General features: G+C 43.2%; 1 protein-coding gene across 5 annotated transcripts in view; it reads left to right on the top strand.

The window, feature by feature from the left end:
• Window positions 1-6225: 6225 nt before the first annotated feature.
• LOC117419821 (IQ motif and SEC7 domain-containing protein 3) overlaps window positions 6226-16047 on the top strand; it is a 76641-nt gene continuing 66819 nt past the window's right edge. For 4 of the 5 annotated variants that reach the window (XM_034033041.3, XM_034926369.2, XM_034033042.3 and 1 more), the window contains exon 1: window positions 6226-6954. In XM_034033041.3, coding sequence (XP_033888932.3) covers window positions 6380-6954 — 575 coding nt within the window. In that variant the 5' untranslated portion in view covers window positions 6226-6379. The remainder of the gene's footprint in view (window positions 6955-16047) is intronic. The other variant, XM_034033043.3, reaches the window with a different exon arrangement.

The raw sequence follows: 16047 nt of genomic DNA, 5'->3' as shown, positions 1-16047 counted from the left end.
GCACACCTCATTCTCATAGACTGCATTGTTCCCTGCAGTCTGATCTCCAGTAGCACACCTCATTCTGCATAGACTGCATTGTTCCCTGCACTTCGATCTCCAGTAGCACACCTCATTCTCATAGACTGCATTGTTCCCTGCACTTCGATCTCCAGTAGCACACCTCATTCTCATAGACTGCATTGTTCCCTGCACTTCGATCTCCAGTAGCACACCTTTCTGCAGACTGCATCGTTCCCTGCAGTCCGATTTCCAGTAGCACACCTCATTCTCATAGACTGCATCGTTCCCTGCACTTCGATCTCCAGTAGCACACCTCATTCTGCATAGACTGCATTGTTCCCTGCACTTCGATCTCCAGTAGCACACCTCATTCTCATAGACTGCATTGTTCCCTGCAGTCTGATCTCCAGTAGCACACCTCATTCTGCAGACTGCATCGTTCCCTGCACTCCGATCTCCAGTAGCACACCTCATTCTCATAGACTGCATTGTTCCCTGCACTTCGATCTCCAGTAGCACACCTTTCTGCAGACTGCATCGTTCCCTGCAGTCCGATTTCCAGTAGCACACCTCATTCTCATAGACTGCATCGTTCCCTGCAGTCCGATTTCCAGTAGCACACCTCATTCTCATAGACTGCATCGTTCCCTGCACTCCACTCTCCAGTAGCACACCTCATTCTCATAGACTGCATCGTTCCCTGCACTTCGATCTCCAGTAGCACACCTCATTCTCATAGACTGCATTGTTCCCTGCACTTCGATCTCCAGTAGCACACCTCATTCTCATAGACTGCATCGTTCCCTGCAGTCCGATCTCCAGTAGCACACCTCATTCTCATAGACTGCATCGTTCCCTGCACTTCGATCTCCAGTAGCACACCTCATTCTCATAGACTGCATCGTTCCCTGCAGTCCGATTTCCAGTAGCACACCTCATTCTCATAGACTGCATCGTTCCCTGCACTCCACTCTCCAGTAGCACACCTCATTCTCATAGACTGCATCGTTCCCTGCACTTCGATCTCCAGTAGCACACCTCATTCTCATAGACTGCATCGTTCCTTGCACTTCGATCTCCAGTAGCACACCTCATTCTCATAGACTGCATCGTTCCGTGCACTTCGATCTCCAGTAGCACACCTCATTCTCATAGACTGCTTCGTTCCCTGCACTTCGATCTCCAGTAGCACACCTCATTCTCATAGACTGCATCGTTCCCTGCACTCCGATCTCCAGTAGCACACCTCATTCTCATAGACTGCTTTGTTCCCTGCACTTCGATCTCCAGTAGCACACCTCATTCTGCATAGACTGCATTGTTCCGTGCACTTCGATCTCCAGTAGCACACCTCATTCTCATAGACTGCTTCGTTCCCTGCACTTCGATCTCCAGTAGCACACCTCATTCTGCAGACTGCATCGTTCCCTGCACTTCGATCTCCAGTAGCACACCTCATTCTCATAGACTGCATCGTTCCCTGCACTCCGATCTCCAGTAGCACACCTCATTCTCATAGACTGCATTGTTCCCTGCAGTCTGATCTCCAGTAGCACACCTCATTCTCATAGACTGCATCGTTCCCTGCACTTCGATCTCCAGTAGCACACCTCATTCTCATAGACTGCATCGTTCCCTGCACTCCACTCTCCAGTAGCACACCTCATTCTCATAGACTGCATCGTTCCCTGCACTTCGATCTCCAGTAGCACACCTCATTCTCATAGACTGCATCGTTCCCTGCACTCCACTCTCCAGTAGCACACCTCATTCTCATAGACTGCATTGTTCCCTGCAGTCTGATCTCCAGTAGCACACCTCATTCTCATAGACTGCATCGTTCCCTGCACTCCACTCTCCAGTAGCACACCTCATTCTCATAGACTGCATTGTTCCCTGCAGTCTGATCTCCAGTAGCACACCTCATTCTCATAGACTGCATCGTTCCCTGCACTTCGATCTCCAGTAGCACACCTCATTCTCATAGACTGCTTTGTTCCCTGCACTTCGATCTCCAGTAGCACACCTCATTCTGCAGACTGCATCGTTCCCTGCAGTCTGATCTCCAGTAGCACACCTCATTCTCATAGACTGCATTGTTCCCTGCAGTCCGATCTCCAGTAGCACACCTCATTCTGTACTCTCCAACACCACTATTGCTTGATTAATCCCCCATCTTGTTTTTCTACTCCATTTAAAATGCCCTGTTTGAGTGCTACCTTTGTTCCCGCTTATATTTGATTAGGAGAGAATCACAAATCTGTGCATGCATACAGAGAGGGTCCTAGCGAGAGGGTAAAGAACAAAAAGGGTATAAAATCTAACACTTGATCGGATTATAGCCAATCTGAAATATCTTTAGGAGAAGTTTGGTGAAGAACAAATGTTAGAAAAATCATGTTCTCATATTATCATGTTCACTATGTAGAGCAGAGGCATCCATCCCTGGGCCTGGAGAGCTGCAGGAGAGCCATTTATGATTTCAAGATACCCAGAAAACTTGCAGGATTGTGACCCTCCAGCACCAGGTTTGGCCACCCCTGATGTAGAGTGGGACAGACAGACAGACGGACGGACTGGTAAACAGATGGACAGCCAGACACAATCAGGGCAGAAGGTTTCCTGTTTTTTTTCAATGAGAAGCAGGGACACAGTGTTTTTATTGTTGTACAGATTCCGATCAGTACGAATCACTGGCCTTATCAAACAAATCCCTGGTCTGAACAGGGTCCAGTCTCAGCTGGTTTGCTTCAGTGAGAAATACCTCTCAACCATTAAGAAAGAGAGAGAGGCGGGAAGCTTTTGCACGCTTGGATCCACTCAGCTCAATGAAATACTGAGTAGCCTCAAGTCGACAGAACCCATTACAGAGTTCAAAGAGGGACTTGGCCGTATCTCAGTAATGAAGATGAATGCAACGTCTGACTCAGTAGGTATAGATTGTGCTTTGACTGCCTCACTTAAAACAGCAGGACAAGAAAGGATGGAAGCACCTGGCATATGCAGCACACACTTGCATCTGACCCTCACGTGACTGATTAATTTTCTATGCACATGAACCCCCTTGTATTGATTCTGTATTATATTAAGACTGGAGGTGAGATTCCGTCAGGATGGACATGATAGTGCATTTGGCAGCTGCTTGGTTGGAGAAAATGTTTTTTGAGGAATCGTCTCCAAAGTGATGACAGCCTGGCACACAACCCTAAAAACATCCCCAGAGGGCAGCAGTAATCACAAGGGCAGCTTGAGGTTCAAACGGGTTCATGAAAAAGAGAAAGCATGGCCATGGCTGGAGATTTCGCACTCAGTATGTCAATGACAAAGCATTCAAAATGTTTAAACCACAACACAATTTACATGTTAAGATCAGGGTGTGACAGGGATGGCTGTAGTGAGGACGTCAGACCAGAATGCAGTAACAAAAACAAAGTACTGCAGGGCAAAATACGCTAGTGGCGCCATTTATTTATTTAAAGAACACAAATAAAATGCATATTTAAACACAAACACACTTGCTCACGGAGCGAAACAAAAGATCACAAAATCACGAACACAAAATAATACGATCAGGCTGGGCAGTAGCCTTCACTGATCCTACTTATTTTTTTATCTTTGATTTTTACCCTCCTCCTCTCGTTCACGCCTCCGAACACCCACCCAGATTGCAGAGTGTACTTTCTCTGGCACTTTATATATGACAGACCCGACACAGCAAAGAGTGTGCGACAATGAAATACACTCTCAACTTGATTAGAGTTAGCCACTCAACAATTAGAAACATACAGAGGATGTACTGAGGATAAACAGTGCAACTGCACAATGCTGAGGGGAGCAGTGAAAATAGGACTGACTGATTAAGGGGCCAACCAGAGCCGTCGCGTTGTAGCGCCCAATTCAGTATCCCCCCAGAAATTTATAAAATGAAATCGTCCCACGGGCACGGCTGATTCTTCTTTTGCTCGTGTCTGAGGTAAAATACGAGTGATTTGCATGCACAGCAGTTGTCGACTGCATTTTGCAATCATTTTCTAACGTTTTCGACAGGACGACATGATTTATTTGTGATTGTGTATAGTCAGCTATGGTCTGTCTTCATTAAAAACGTCTTTGACGTGTTCTTTAATACGCAACTTATCACAATGATAAAAATAATAAGAAAATTAATTAATGAAGATTGATTACATGTTTTATGCTACTGTAGAAAATGTGAAAAACAGCCGAATTACTGTGGAGAACATTTACAAAGCTTCTTTTAGCAATATTGTTGTTTTTATATTCATATGCTCAAAAACAATAGAGTGTAGTATGCATTATTCAAATAAAAAGCCAATTTTTTTTGTAAACTTCAAGGTACAAAGAAAAGGGTGTCTATCAAAGGATTAAAAAAAAAGTTCAGCACGTTTCATTGCTTTAACACCTGGTTCATATTAATGTGCCCTTTGTGGTTCAATGTTAAAATTAAAATAAAACAAACAAACACCAAAATCCATTATGTTAACAGTAGCAATGGCAGAGGGAAGGTTACAGTTGTTGAAGATTAAACTAATAGTCTGAAGTCTCACATTGATCATGCAGCAACCTTTCAGTCTTATAAATGGATATAGTGCATGGAATCTTCAGGCAAGTGTCAATGGTGTGTATGTTTTAAAACCTATACAACCTTAACAAAGTATATACAACTAAACTATGAAGGTTACCCATTGCTCGTGAGATGTTTGATCTTCTTCCTCGAGTGTGTCCTTCTCTCCACAGGTACAGCACTCTCTGATCTGTGGAACAATTTTACAATGGTTAGATGTACTGTAAAAAGTTACATTTTAAAGTGAGTGCACATGTTTCTGAAAAAAAAAAGAAATGGCAGTAACTCTTTCTTTTAAGAGAAACAATTACAATGCATAACACGGTCCCTTTGAAATACACGGGAGAATTAGAACAACGTGACTAACCTGCAATTCAGCCCTAAACCTCCAGATGTCTCTGTAGTCACTCCAGATAAACTGATCAAAAGCATAATTGAGGAACCGACACATTAAATAATGGCTAATTAGACAATCTCGTGTTTCTCTCTGTAAATACACCCAACATCAATCAAACCATGTGTGTGACAATGGTGCATAGATAGACATACTGTGTGACATTGACATTTCTAGCAGCACCACTGCATGAAATATATAGGGGGTACCAAATAATACAGCCGTAGACAATTATATTGTCAGCTGTCTAATTTGGTATCCCCTGTGTTTCTTACTGTATATACACCCAATACCAATCTTGTGTGTGTGTGTTGTGTGTGTACTGTATATAAAATAAACATATAAAGAAATATATGTAAAATATAACGTTATATCTAATACATTATTCATTTGAGTATAATTTACACGACTCGTGTTTATTCTAAACATGACAGCATGAGACACAGAGCCACAACATTGAATTCATTCTCACATTACTCATTAGAAAGCTCATCGTGATCATTTACTTTAAAGTTTTGAAATCCAAAAAATGTGTTTAAAAAAAAAACAAAAAAACAAAACAAAAAAACAGGCTACTTTCAAGTCAGCACAATCGTTTACATAACAGGTCGGTTTCATAGTTAACACACTAAGCATTCATTTGTTAGACTAATAAGGGTATCATTTTAGCTGCCAGTAATATATTGCAGGCTTGTATCCCCCCCCCAAAAAAAAAAAATTAGGATCATAAGCTGCGAATTAAAGAACACGTCAAAGACGTTTTTAATGAAAACAGACCATAGCTGAATCAGCCGTGCCCGTGGGACGATCTCATTTTACTCATGTGCAATGCGCCAAGGATACAGATTTCTGAGGGGACACTGAATTGAGCGCTACACCGTTCCTAATTGGACGATGTCCCTAAATACATAATACTGCAGAATCCTAGACTGCAAGCTGGTGTAGTACTGTATCTGTACACGGTAGATTTTTTTTTTACTGTAGTATTGTGCAATTCATTACAGCTGTATGATGACAAGCGGTTTCAGTCAATTTACAAGACGTTGATCTGCAATGCAATGTTTGATTGACATGTTTTTTTTAAAGAATTAATTCCTGCAGTGATGCAGAGGAACGCGGCTTTGATAGAGTTAATACAGGTTTTTTTTTTTTTTAAAATATAAAAAATGCACGTGTTATTGGATGTGTTGACATCATCCCATACACTGAGCCCTTCCTCCAATCCCAGTCTTTCTTTTCCCAGCATCAGCACCACTGCTGGCATCTTACAGCATTAGGAGCCGAGGGGAAAGGCAGTCACAGAGCTAGCGAGCAACCGAGAGGGTGACAGGTCCATCAAACTGCAACCAGAAAAGAACACCAATAGATCGGCGCTTAATAAATACCCGCAGCATACAGGTATGGAGAGCTTGCTGGACAACCCTATGAAAGCGGTCCTTTACCTCAAAGAGCTCACCACCATTGTGCAAAACCAACAGAGTCTGATACAAACGCAAAGGCAGCGGATAGACGAGTTGGAAAGGAAGGTGGAGGAGCTGATCGGCGAGAACCGGAATCTTAAAGACAAACCCCAACCCCAAACCCATCACTACCACCACCACCCTTCCCAGCGCAGCACCAGCCCGCAGCCGCCAGCCCACCTGCATCAGTACCCGGCGAGCAAAGCCACTGCCACCGTTGCTGCCTCGACCCGCCTTACAGCGCAGCTTCAACCGCCGCAGCAGCACCAGCAGCCGCTGATCCCTCCTCAGCAGTCCCAAACTCCGGAGCATCCTCTGCCGGAAACGCAGCCACAGCAGCAACTGCAACTGGTCCCCGCTTCTCCTCCGACCCCCCTGTCCCCGCAGTCACCACAGCCGAGCCGAGCGAGCCCCGAGCCGGCGGAGGCGGAGAAGAATACCCCGTGCTGCAAGTCTTTGGTCCCACAGAAGCCCGCAGCGATCTGCCGGGCAGTTGTACTCGGGAGGAAGCCAAAGTGAGTGTTGCTTATATATCGATGTTTAAATATCGTGTCGGCGTGTGTGCTTTGCCGTTTCTGTTGGTTGTCTGTAGGTGTAATAGGTTTTATTATTATTATTATTATTATTATTATTATTATTATTATTATTATTATTATTATTATTATTATATCAACAACAATAATATGCAGTATTCATAATTTACTTTGCACTTGCCCGTGCAACGTGTCATGTAACATGCTTGCATTATTATTATTATTATTATTATTATTATTATTATTATTATTATTATTATTATTATTATTATTATTATTTAATTGCATTTTTCTTAAGATGTTGATATTTGTTAGAGGACAGCAGTGCTAGTTTGAAAGATAAAGGAGGATTAATGCGCGGTTCCTGAATGCTCGATTTATTCACAGCAGATGCTGGTTCTAAACGTTGACACTGTTGATAATTCATATTCTCGTCATTTTTTTAAGACATCCTGCCTTTATCGTTATATAAAGTGGAGTCCTGCCTTTCAAATGCTTTCAACGTTGCTTTTAAATGATTAGTAATAATAATAATAATAATAATAATAATAATAATAATAATAATAATATATGCAAATCATGGTGTAGACTGAGTATGCTATTTAAAAACGGTATAGCGGTATTTGACGTTTACATTTTACTAAAGTTGAATAAAAATGGATAACATAATATATGCTGTTAAATGATGTATTTATTATTATTATTATTAGTAGTCGTAGTAGTAGCAGTAGTAGTATTACTATTACTGATATCAATATTATTTTCAGTGATGTTTAACTTTACTGGGCAGTTGATGAAAGCAATATGATATATTATCACTTCACAGAAATAACTCTGTTTTGGTTCTATGAATGAGGGGTTATTGGATTGGGTCTGCTTTATTGAAGTCTATTCCTTATTGTATTTCATCCACATCATCGCACTGTATGCAGTGTTGGCCCTGCTGTGACAATGCTCGCAGTACAGAATGTGCGGGGGTTGTGAAGTCAGTGTGGATGAGCAGCGGACAGCATCCTTTCTTCTGCCTCTCCATCTAACCACAGTGCTATTAATGAGGCCAGTATGCAGTACCCTCAGCTCATAAACAGATGACCGGCGCAGCTGGGGGACACACTGTGTTTATTGAAAACAGATCATTTCAGGGATTAAGGGATTACACTGTTGGCACACTGTATGTATTGTATGATTTTATTAGACCAATACCTTGGGGTCTGTGTTTAAATCGTATTATATTTGAAGTCATAAATACAAGCAGGATTGTGTGGGTTGGAGATGTTTGTGTGTGTGTTTGTACGTGTGTGGGGGTTTGAGGTGTGTAGGGGGGTTTGAGGTGTTTGTGTGTGTGTGTGTTTGTGCGTGTGTGTATGTGTGGGTTTGAGATGTTTCTGTGTGTGTGTTTGTGCGTGTGTGTGTGTTTGTGAGTGTCTGTGTGTGTATTTGTGTCTGGGTTTGAGAGATATGTGTGTGGGTTTGAGGTGTGTGTGGGTTTGAGGTGTGTGTGCGTGTGTGGGTTTGAGGTGTGTGTGCGTGTGTGGGTTTGAGGTGTGTGTGTGGGTTTGAGTTGTGTGTGCGTGTGTGGGTTTGAGTTGTGTGTGCGTGTGTGGGTTTGAGGTGTGTGTGTGTGGGGGGGGTTCTGGTGTTTTGTTTTGATTTGTGTGGTTTCTATGAAAGTATTTGTTAGGAGAGAGAGGGAGCTGATGGTCCACTTGCTGGGGATGTCGTCATGGTTACCTACCCATCATGTGTTATTGGTCACCGGGCCTCTTTGTGCTGCGGGCATTCATAGGTGTATGTGTGTACCTGTATACTTTGAACCATGTGGAAAAATGATGGAATAATGATGGTAATTACTAACTAATGAGAAATGCTAGTTGTCTGAATATTGCATGGGAGTCCTAAATATTGCTTCAAAAGAAAATGAGCTGCAGTCCTGACTGACTGACAGTCTCAGTTCAATCGCAGTCTGTCCCTGCTAATGGTAACAAGCAGGACTGATCACAAAGCGCTTTCAGCTGTGGTCTGGTTACATTTTAGGTGTCAGATACACATCAACTCCACCTACTAGCAGTGCTGGTAGTCCCAGACTCTTCTTTCTCATCCTTTGGTGCCTCCTACGAGTTGTATTGCTCTGTAGTCAGTTGATTTCATATTGATCAGAGACTGTAATTGCCTGGCTGTGTAGCCCTGCCGTCTTCTATGGGTGACGAGCCCTGTGACAATGGACTGTGATGCCGATTGTTCTTCATGAAGCCCTCTATTTGTTCCTCATGCCGTGTTTAATGTTTGATCACTCCCTTGTGTGGGTTATCAACTGTGCTATAATCTGGCTCAACTTTGTGTCTTTCAGGCAGAAAATGTTCAGTGTGTCAGAGTGTGTGTGTGTGCATGTCTGTCAGGTAGAAGACGTTCGGTGTCTTGTGTGTGTGTGTGTTTGTGTGTGGGTTTGTGTCCGTCAGGTAGAAGATATTTGATGTGTTATGTGTGTTTGTTTGCTTGTCGTGTTTGTGCGACTGTGTGTGTGTGCATGTGTGCCTTTCAGGTAGAAGATGTTTGGTGTGTTGTGTGTGTGTTTGTTTGCGTGTGCGTGTCATGTGTGTGCATGTCGTGTATGCGTGTGTGTGCCTTTCAGGTAGAAGATGTTTGGTGTGTTGTGTATGTTTGTTTGTGTGTGCGTGTCGTGTGTGTGCGTGTGTGCCTTTCAGGTAGAAGATGTTTGGTGTGTCGTGTGTTTCCTGTCCTACTTAGCCCTTCAAGCGAGCTCTAATCTGCTGCATCTAAAAAAGATCATTAAAAACAGAAAAAGACTAACTGAATAACATTCCTCCCAGAGTGAGCCAGAATCACACAGGGGAAGCAAAGCAGAAACTCTGTCTCCTGGTTTTCATTGCTTTTGAATATCAGGTTGAGTAATTGGTAATGGAATCACATGTATTGCAGTGTGCCTTGGTTACATTGCTCTCTCTCCCTTCATATGACAGGTTCCCTGCATTCCATTGCATTGAAACACTGCAAGCCCTACTTTGAGCAAACGTTTGCAAACACAAACACGTGTCACAAATACTTCTTGTTGTGATTTTGAGAAGGGAGCACAAACAAGCTGCATATGGAAATTAGAATTAATTCCTCCTGGCAATTATCATGAATAATAAGGTGCATCATTCCGAACTAACGAGGGATTGCGTCTAATGATCTTTAATTACACGGTGCAGTAGCGTTTCCACACTTCAGCAATCCAAACGCTGGTGTCTATAACACCTACATTGATTTATTTTATTTGAACTGTTATTTTGCTTCAAAATAGGACCCAACGACCACTGGCAAGACAATAAGGGGCTTGTGAAAATGTGGTCATGCTGGTGAGAAAATCTCTCTTCAAAACAGTTTCCGAGAGGACAGAAACTAAAATTGTCATTTTTATTAAACTGCCTTTGCTTCAGAAATTTAGCTTTGAGAAGTGGTTAGAAATACATCTTTGCTGAAAGGTAAATAAGGATGTTAGCAGAAACGCCAATACAGATGCTATATACTGTAACACACACAATCGAATATTAAATAGGAAAGGACTTGTTCTGACTGTGAGGATGAAATAAAGAGCACCTCTCACTTGTCTTCCCATGCTGGGAGGCCTGTTTTGTGCACTTTGTTAAAAAACTAAGAAAGTTAGCATCATATTTATTTGTGGGACACATATGTTCCCTGTACCTTAACAGTTTAATCACTGTTTCTCATTGCATAACATTACCGTGGAGTTTTCTGCTTTCAAAAAATAAGAGTTAATGAAAGACTGCAGCAAGCATGGCCCCGGTATGAAGGGGGGGGGGGGGGATTTTGTACCGATTATTATTATTTGTGTATTTAGCAGACGTCTTTATCCAAGGCGACTTACAGAGACTAGGGTGTATGAACTATGCATCAGCTGCAGAGTCACTTTTAATTACGTCTCACCCGAAAGACGGAGCACAAGGAGGTTAAGTGACTTGTTCAGGGTCACACAATGAGTCAGTGGCTGAGGTGGGATTTGAACCGAGGACCTCCTGGTTACAAGCTCTTTTCTTTAACCACTGGACCACACAGCCTCCGATGATCTGTCAAGTACCAAAATAAGATAAGACCATTTTTTAATTTTCAATAACGAATGCCTGCCAGTCTGTGAACACATTATTTTTTTCAAGGATGACTCACAGCCATCCCCAGTGTCCCGATTGTTCTTTGCTAGGCAGTACAGCAGACACATTCTTTGGCTAATGTGTCATCAGTGTTCTTGATGAGGCTGAAGTCTGATCTCAGTCCTGGTCAAGCCCTCCTGATTGTACTCTGCTCAGGTACCTCAGTATGATCTCACACTCAACCCAACACTGGATCCACAGCCCTCCCTGCTGTGCAGCTGTTACCACGGGTTCAAAAGAGATCACGGTGCTGTAGAGCAATGCAGTTCACCCGGGGCAGACTGCACCCTCCTGTCCTCATGGTCAGCAGATCTCGGATCACTTAAGAGAACATGCAGGAAATACCCAGACTTCACAGACACACACACAGTATCCATGACAACACCCAATAACAAGAAGAGTTTCCATTCTCAACTCCACAGCACTGCAAGGGCTGCGAACCAGTGCTTTAAAAGAACTATAAACTGAGGTTCAGGAGGAAGGACAGCCCCCTAGACACATGACATCATCCAATTCTGGCTATATTAATAGACTGGTACCTGACCCTTCTATTGCATTTGATTCATTTACACCACCGGCTCCACCTCCTACCTCTCCACACGTACTCTCTGTTATGGGGGGTCTGTTGACTCGTCCAGCAGGTGAGGTGATGCACCCTCAAACCAAGCAGGTTCGAGGCAGTTATTCATGTCTGTGCATTTCATAATAAAATAATAAATATTCACATTTCTATGTTGTGGGGTTTTGTCAGGATTAATGAAATCCATTTGTTATAAAAAAAAAAAAAGAAAAAGGGAGAGGGCGAGGGAGAGGGAAGGTGGAGGGGTGGGGGACAGGAGATCTTAAAGAAGCAGTCATTCTCTCAGCAGAGTGGATTAATGAGGACTGACAGGCTCCATATTGGCAGTGCAGAACGGGCCCTGAGCCACACTCTCTCTCTCTCTGCTGTTCTCATCTGGAGGTTAAACTTAAAGGGCTTTAGAAAGCGTGGTCTCGCCTCTCATCCGCCTTTGCTGTTGAGCTGTTTCTTTTCCTGATTTCTTTCATTTCACTTTGACTCGGGGGAAGCTCCGGACGCAGGTGTGCGGCTCCTTGTTATAACTGTATTGAATACAGCAGACACTAAACTTGTATACTAATATACATGCCTATTTTTATTTATTTCTCTGTTTAATACACAAACTATTTATTTAGATATCGTAGGTTAGTCTTTCTATAAAGCTAAAAGCTAGTGCTAAGACATGTATAGCAGCAAGGGCTGCAGTTCAAACTAGTCAATAAAGTCTTAATAAGTTTCCATTGACACCCTTGATAGACTGACTGTAAAAGATAAAGGTACATCTAAAAGGTAACTTGTAGTTTTAAACAGCAATGCCAGCTTGCAACATGCATCTTGCTTTGTTTTTCATGTCAGTGTTGGTGCAGAACTGATATAAGAGAAAACATGATCTAAAATGTAATTGAACCATTTGAAATTAGTCCACAGTCTGTGCTTAATCCCAGTTAAGCGCTGGTTTAAAAGGTGTTCCGAGCTGCTCCTCTGTTTGTGTGCTTTTTTAAATCCCATCTCCTCTGCAGTGCTCTGGAGTCCCAGAGCCTGTTTGCTCACCTGCTTTATTTATTTGTGGCACGTCGACGCTGGATTGATGACATCATGCCAGGACAAGCGCGATCATCACCCCGTCTTCACTTCCTGGCACTGAGGTCACAGGAGACTCAAACAAATTAATTCTGAAAAGACTCCTGAAGGTTGATTGCGAGAAGATAAATATCAGCGTTGGGGAAGCCTGTGCAACGCTGAAAAGTCTCCCCATCTCACTTCCTCCCAATCTGCTTTGAGGAATCAGAAGACTTTTCAGAGAGAGAAAGAAAGAAAGAAAGAAAGAAAGAAAGAAAGAAAGAAAGAAAGAAAACACACCTGATGATTGTTCTGAATTGTGTGGTGTTTCTTTTGTGACATGAATTACACTAAAGAAGAGGTCACTGACCAAACTCAAAAGGCAGGAGCCTTGTCACGTGCTGTGGCAACTGATCCCCTTCAAGATATTCAAGATATATCCTGAGCTTTTAATAATGGCAGCCCAGAATAAACACCTAAACAGCAGCTCCACACAGTGCTGAGTGGAGACCTGCAACACTGGGGTTTAATGACCTGATGTGGCTGATGGTTTTTTAAAGAGTAATTTACCAGAGCTCTCCCTCCCACAGAGCCTGGGTTCAAGCAGCAGCTTTATTGCAGGCACTGTCAAGCTCTCGGGCTGGCAAGGCTCTCTGCTCAAGGGCTCTCTGCTCAAGGGCCTGTGTAGGAGGCTCTCGTCCGCATGTCATTCAGAAGTCTGAGGCGGGGCCAAATAAAATCCAAATAAGTTAGCATTTGAAAATGCTAATCCGGTTTTGAAATATTAATTGAATGTTGTAAGCATTGCCCTACAGTGAGGCGTGTTCCGCTCAGTGACTGGCGAATGCATTTGCTACTAGTCCTGCTTTTGATTTGCTGCTCTGTGACAAAGGCCTGGACTTGGGATGTATGAAGAAAGGTCACCTCCCCCAAAGAGCATGGAAAGAGGAGGTCTCCAGTGCTGCTGTGAGTGGCTCTGCTTGTTCTTACAGTGTTATTGTACAGTGTGCTGCATTTAAAGGCACTGCCTGAGGCTGGTTATCAGCATGCCTCAGAAGACACAAAGACCTCCTGACTCGCTGGTCTGCAGCTTCAAGGAAAGAACTCTGTGTCTGCATGTGTTTTATTTGTAGTAGAATAAAAGCACTGCCTCCTGTTGAAGATATGGCCTGCTGTGTTACTGTTTTGAATTGCAGCAAGTATAGGAACTGTATCAACACCAAGTCTTTAAAAGACAATAATACGGGACAGATTATATGTTTGCATGTACGGTAAATGCAAGGAAGGGGACAAGAGCGAGAAACTGTTTGATCTAATGCTTAACAAATATTGCTGTTAGGGGAATTTCTATTTCGATTTAAAGCTACCATACAAATACTGTAATAATGGTAATAATTCTGAGCACGCAGGTACGTTACCTTTTCAGCATCAACAACACAACTATAGCTCCATACCGTCTCCACTCTCTGTCAGTAGAAGTGCACTTCCTTTTGCTACTGTGTGTCCTCTGCTCTTAGTTTCTATGCTGCATTTAAAGTATTGGTTAGGGTTAACTTTGCCAGCGTTGTCCTTTTAAGATTTTGTATGATGTTGCTGGTTCTCAGTTGTATAGTTTGATACTGCCCCCCTCCAAGCCAAGCACGTCTCCTGACCCCATGGTGGCCGCTCTAATGACCCATTCCCTGCAGGGTGTCTTGTAAACGCCACATGGTGGAGCGCACAGAAAACAATCTTTCCCAATGTGTTGTTCTTCCATCAGTACATTCATGCCATCCTTGTACAAGTGCCCTGTTCACTCACCCAAGCACTAATGAGCTGGCCTTCAGTTTTAACGAGAAGTATTTGACTTGACAGTTTGTGAAGTGCTCCTGCTTTGTCACCGGCTGCTTACAGGAGTGATACTGAGGCTTTAAAACCCAATTGCCTTTTATCAGCACTTGAAACAGTAGCATCGCCCCTCTTTTTAGAATAGCAACATTATCAGTTGCAGCTCTATCGAATGGAAAACTGCTGCTGTTTCCCGGTAAGCATTGACATCTATTGCCATCAGAGACCATTATAGTAAAGCCAGGGCTAAACTCAGCGGTTCAGTTCACTCCCATAACTTTAGCTACAATTTAATCTCTGTTACTGCTAATAAATCCCTCTGACACCAAGGCCATAACTGCAAAGGAGAAGGAGAGAGAGAGAGAGAGAGAGAGAGGTTGAGATTCATGGAGTGATCTGTTCAGTAAATTGCCTAGTCCCAGGAGAGGCCAGCCTGTGTTATTGGGCACACTCCATGACATTGTGAGTAATCAGCCGCTTCCCATCCCTTCTGAATCGCATCATCCCTTTAGCTGTGGGTGTGCTGAAGTGGCAAATGCCTGATTTTGTTTGAAATTTTTAAAAAAGCCATTGCGGGTGGACAGGAGATCTTAAAGAAGCAGTCATTCTCTCAGCAGAGTGGATTAATGAGGACTGACAGGCTCCACATTGGCAGTGCAGAGCGGGCCCTGAGCCACACTCTCTGCTGTTCTCATCTGGGAGATTAAACAAGTCTTAAAGGGCTTTAGAAAGCATGGTCTCGCCTCTCATCAGCCCTCGCTGTTTTGCCGCTTCCCATCACTTCTGAATCGCATCATCCCTTTAGCTGTGGGTGCGCTGAGGTGGCAAATGTCGGATTTTGTTTGCAATTTTAAAAAAGCCATTGCTGGTGTTATTATATAACGCTGGTGCAGTGACTTTGCACACAAAAGGAGCTCCAGTGCCCAGTCCCTCCGCAGTGCTTCCTCACATCACTGAGAGGGGCTGCTTCCTTTACACAGGACAGTGTGGGTACCTCCAGCTCATCTGTATTGTGAAGGCTTGCTGAGGAATCTGATCGTTTCAGCTGCATTCAGGGGGGGTGCTGTTGGTTTAAATTGTGCTGAAAGGACAATGGGTTGATGTGCAATGGGTTAATCCAATGAAAATAAACATGCTCAATTTAAGCTCTGTTTATTGCGCACAGTCTTATTTTAAAAGTATACTGAATTGGACCTGCATTTGGTTTCCTATCGCATGCAGTAATTGATGCATCAGGGACTTGCATTTATTATAAACCCATGAAATCACACACTATAATGCTTTGTGCTCATACTTTGAAGTCACACTCGAAGTGACACACTCCAGGTGTGACATCACATTTTGAATGCTCTGTTACTCCCATGTGAAAATAACAGCAAAGTTTAACTGCAAAGTTTAACAGCTTTTTGTTGTGAGCATGCTTTCTCTTGCACTCTTTGTATGACAGACCCTGATACAGCAAGG

Source organism: Acipenser ruthenus, chromosome 14 (assembly GCF_902713425.1).
Source record: "Acipenser ruthenus chromosome 14, fAciRut3.2 maternal haplotype, whole genome shotgun sequence".
NCBI classification, from domain to species: domain Eukaryota; kingdom Metazoa; phylum Chordata; class Actinopteri; order Acipenseriformes; family Acipenseridae; genus Acipenser; species Acipenser ruthenus.
Note: the sequence above shows the minus strand (reverse complement) of the source record. Positions and strands in the feature narration are given on the sequence as shown.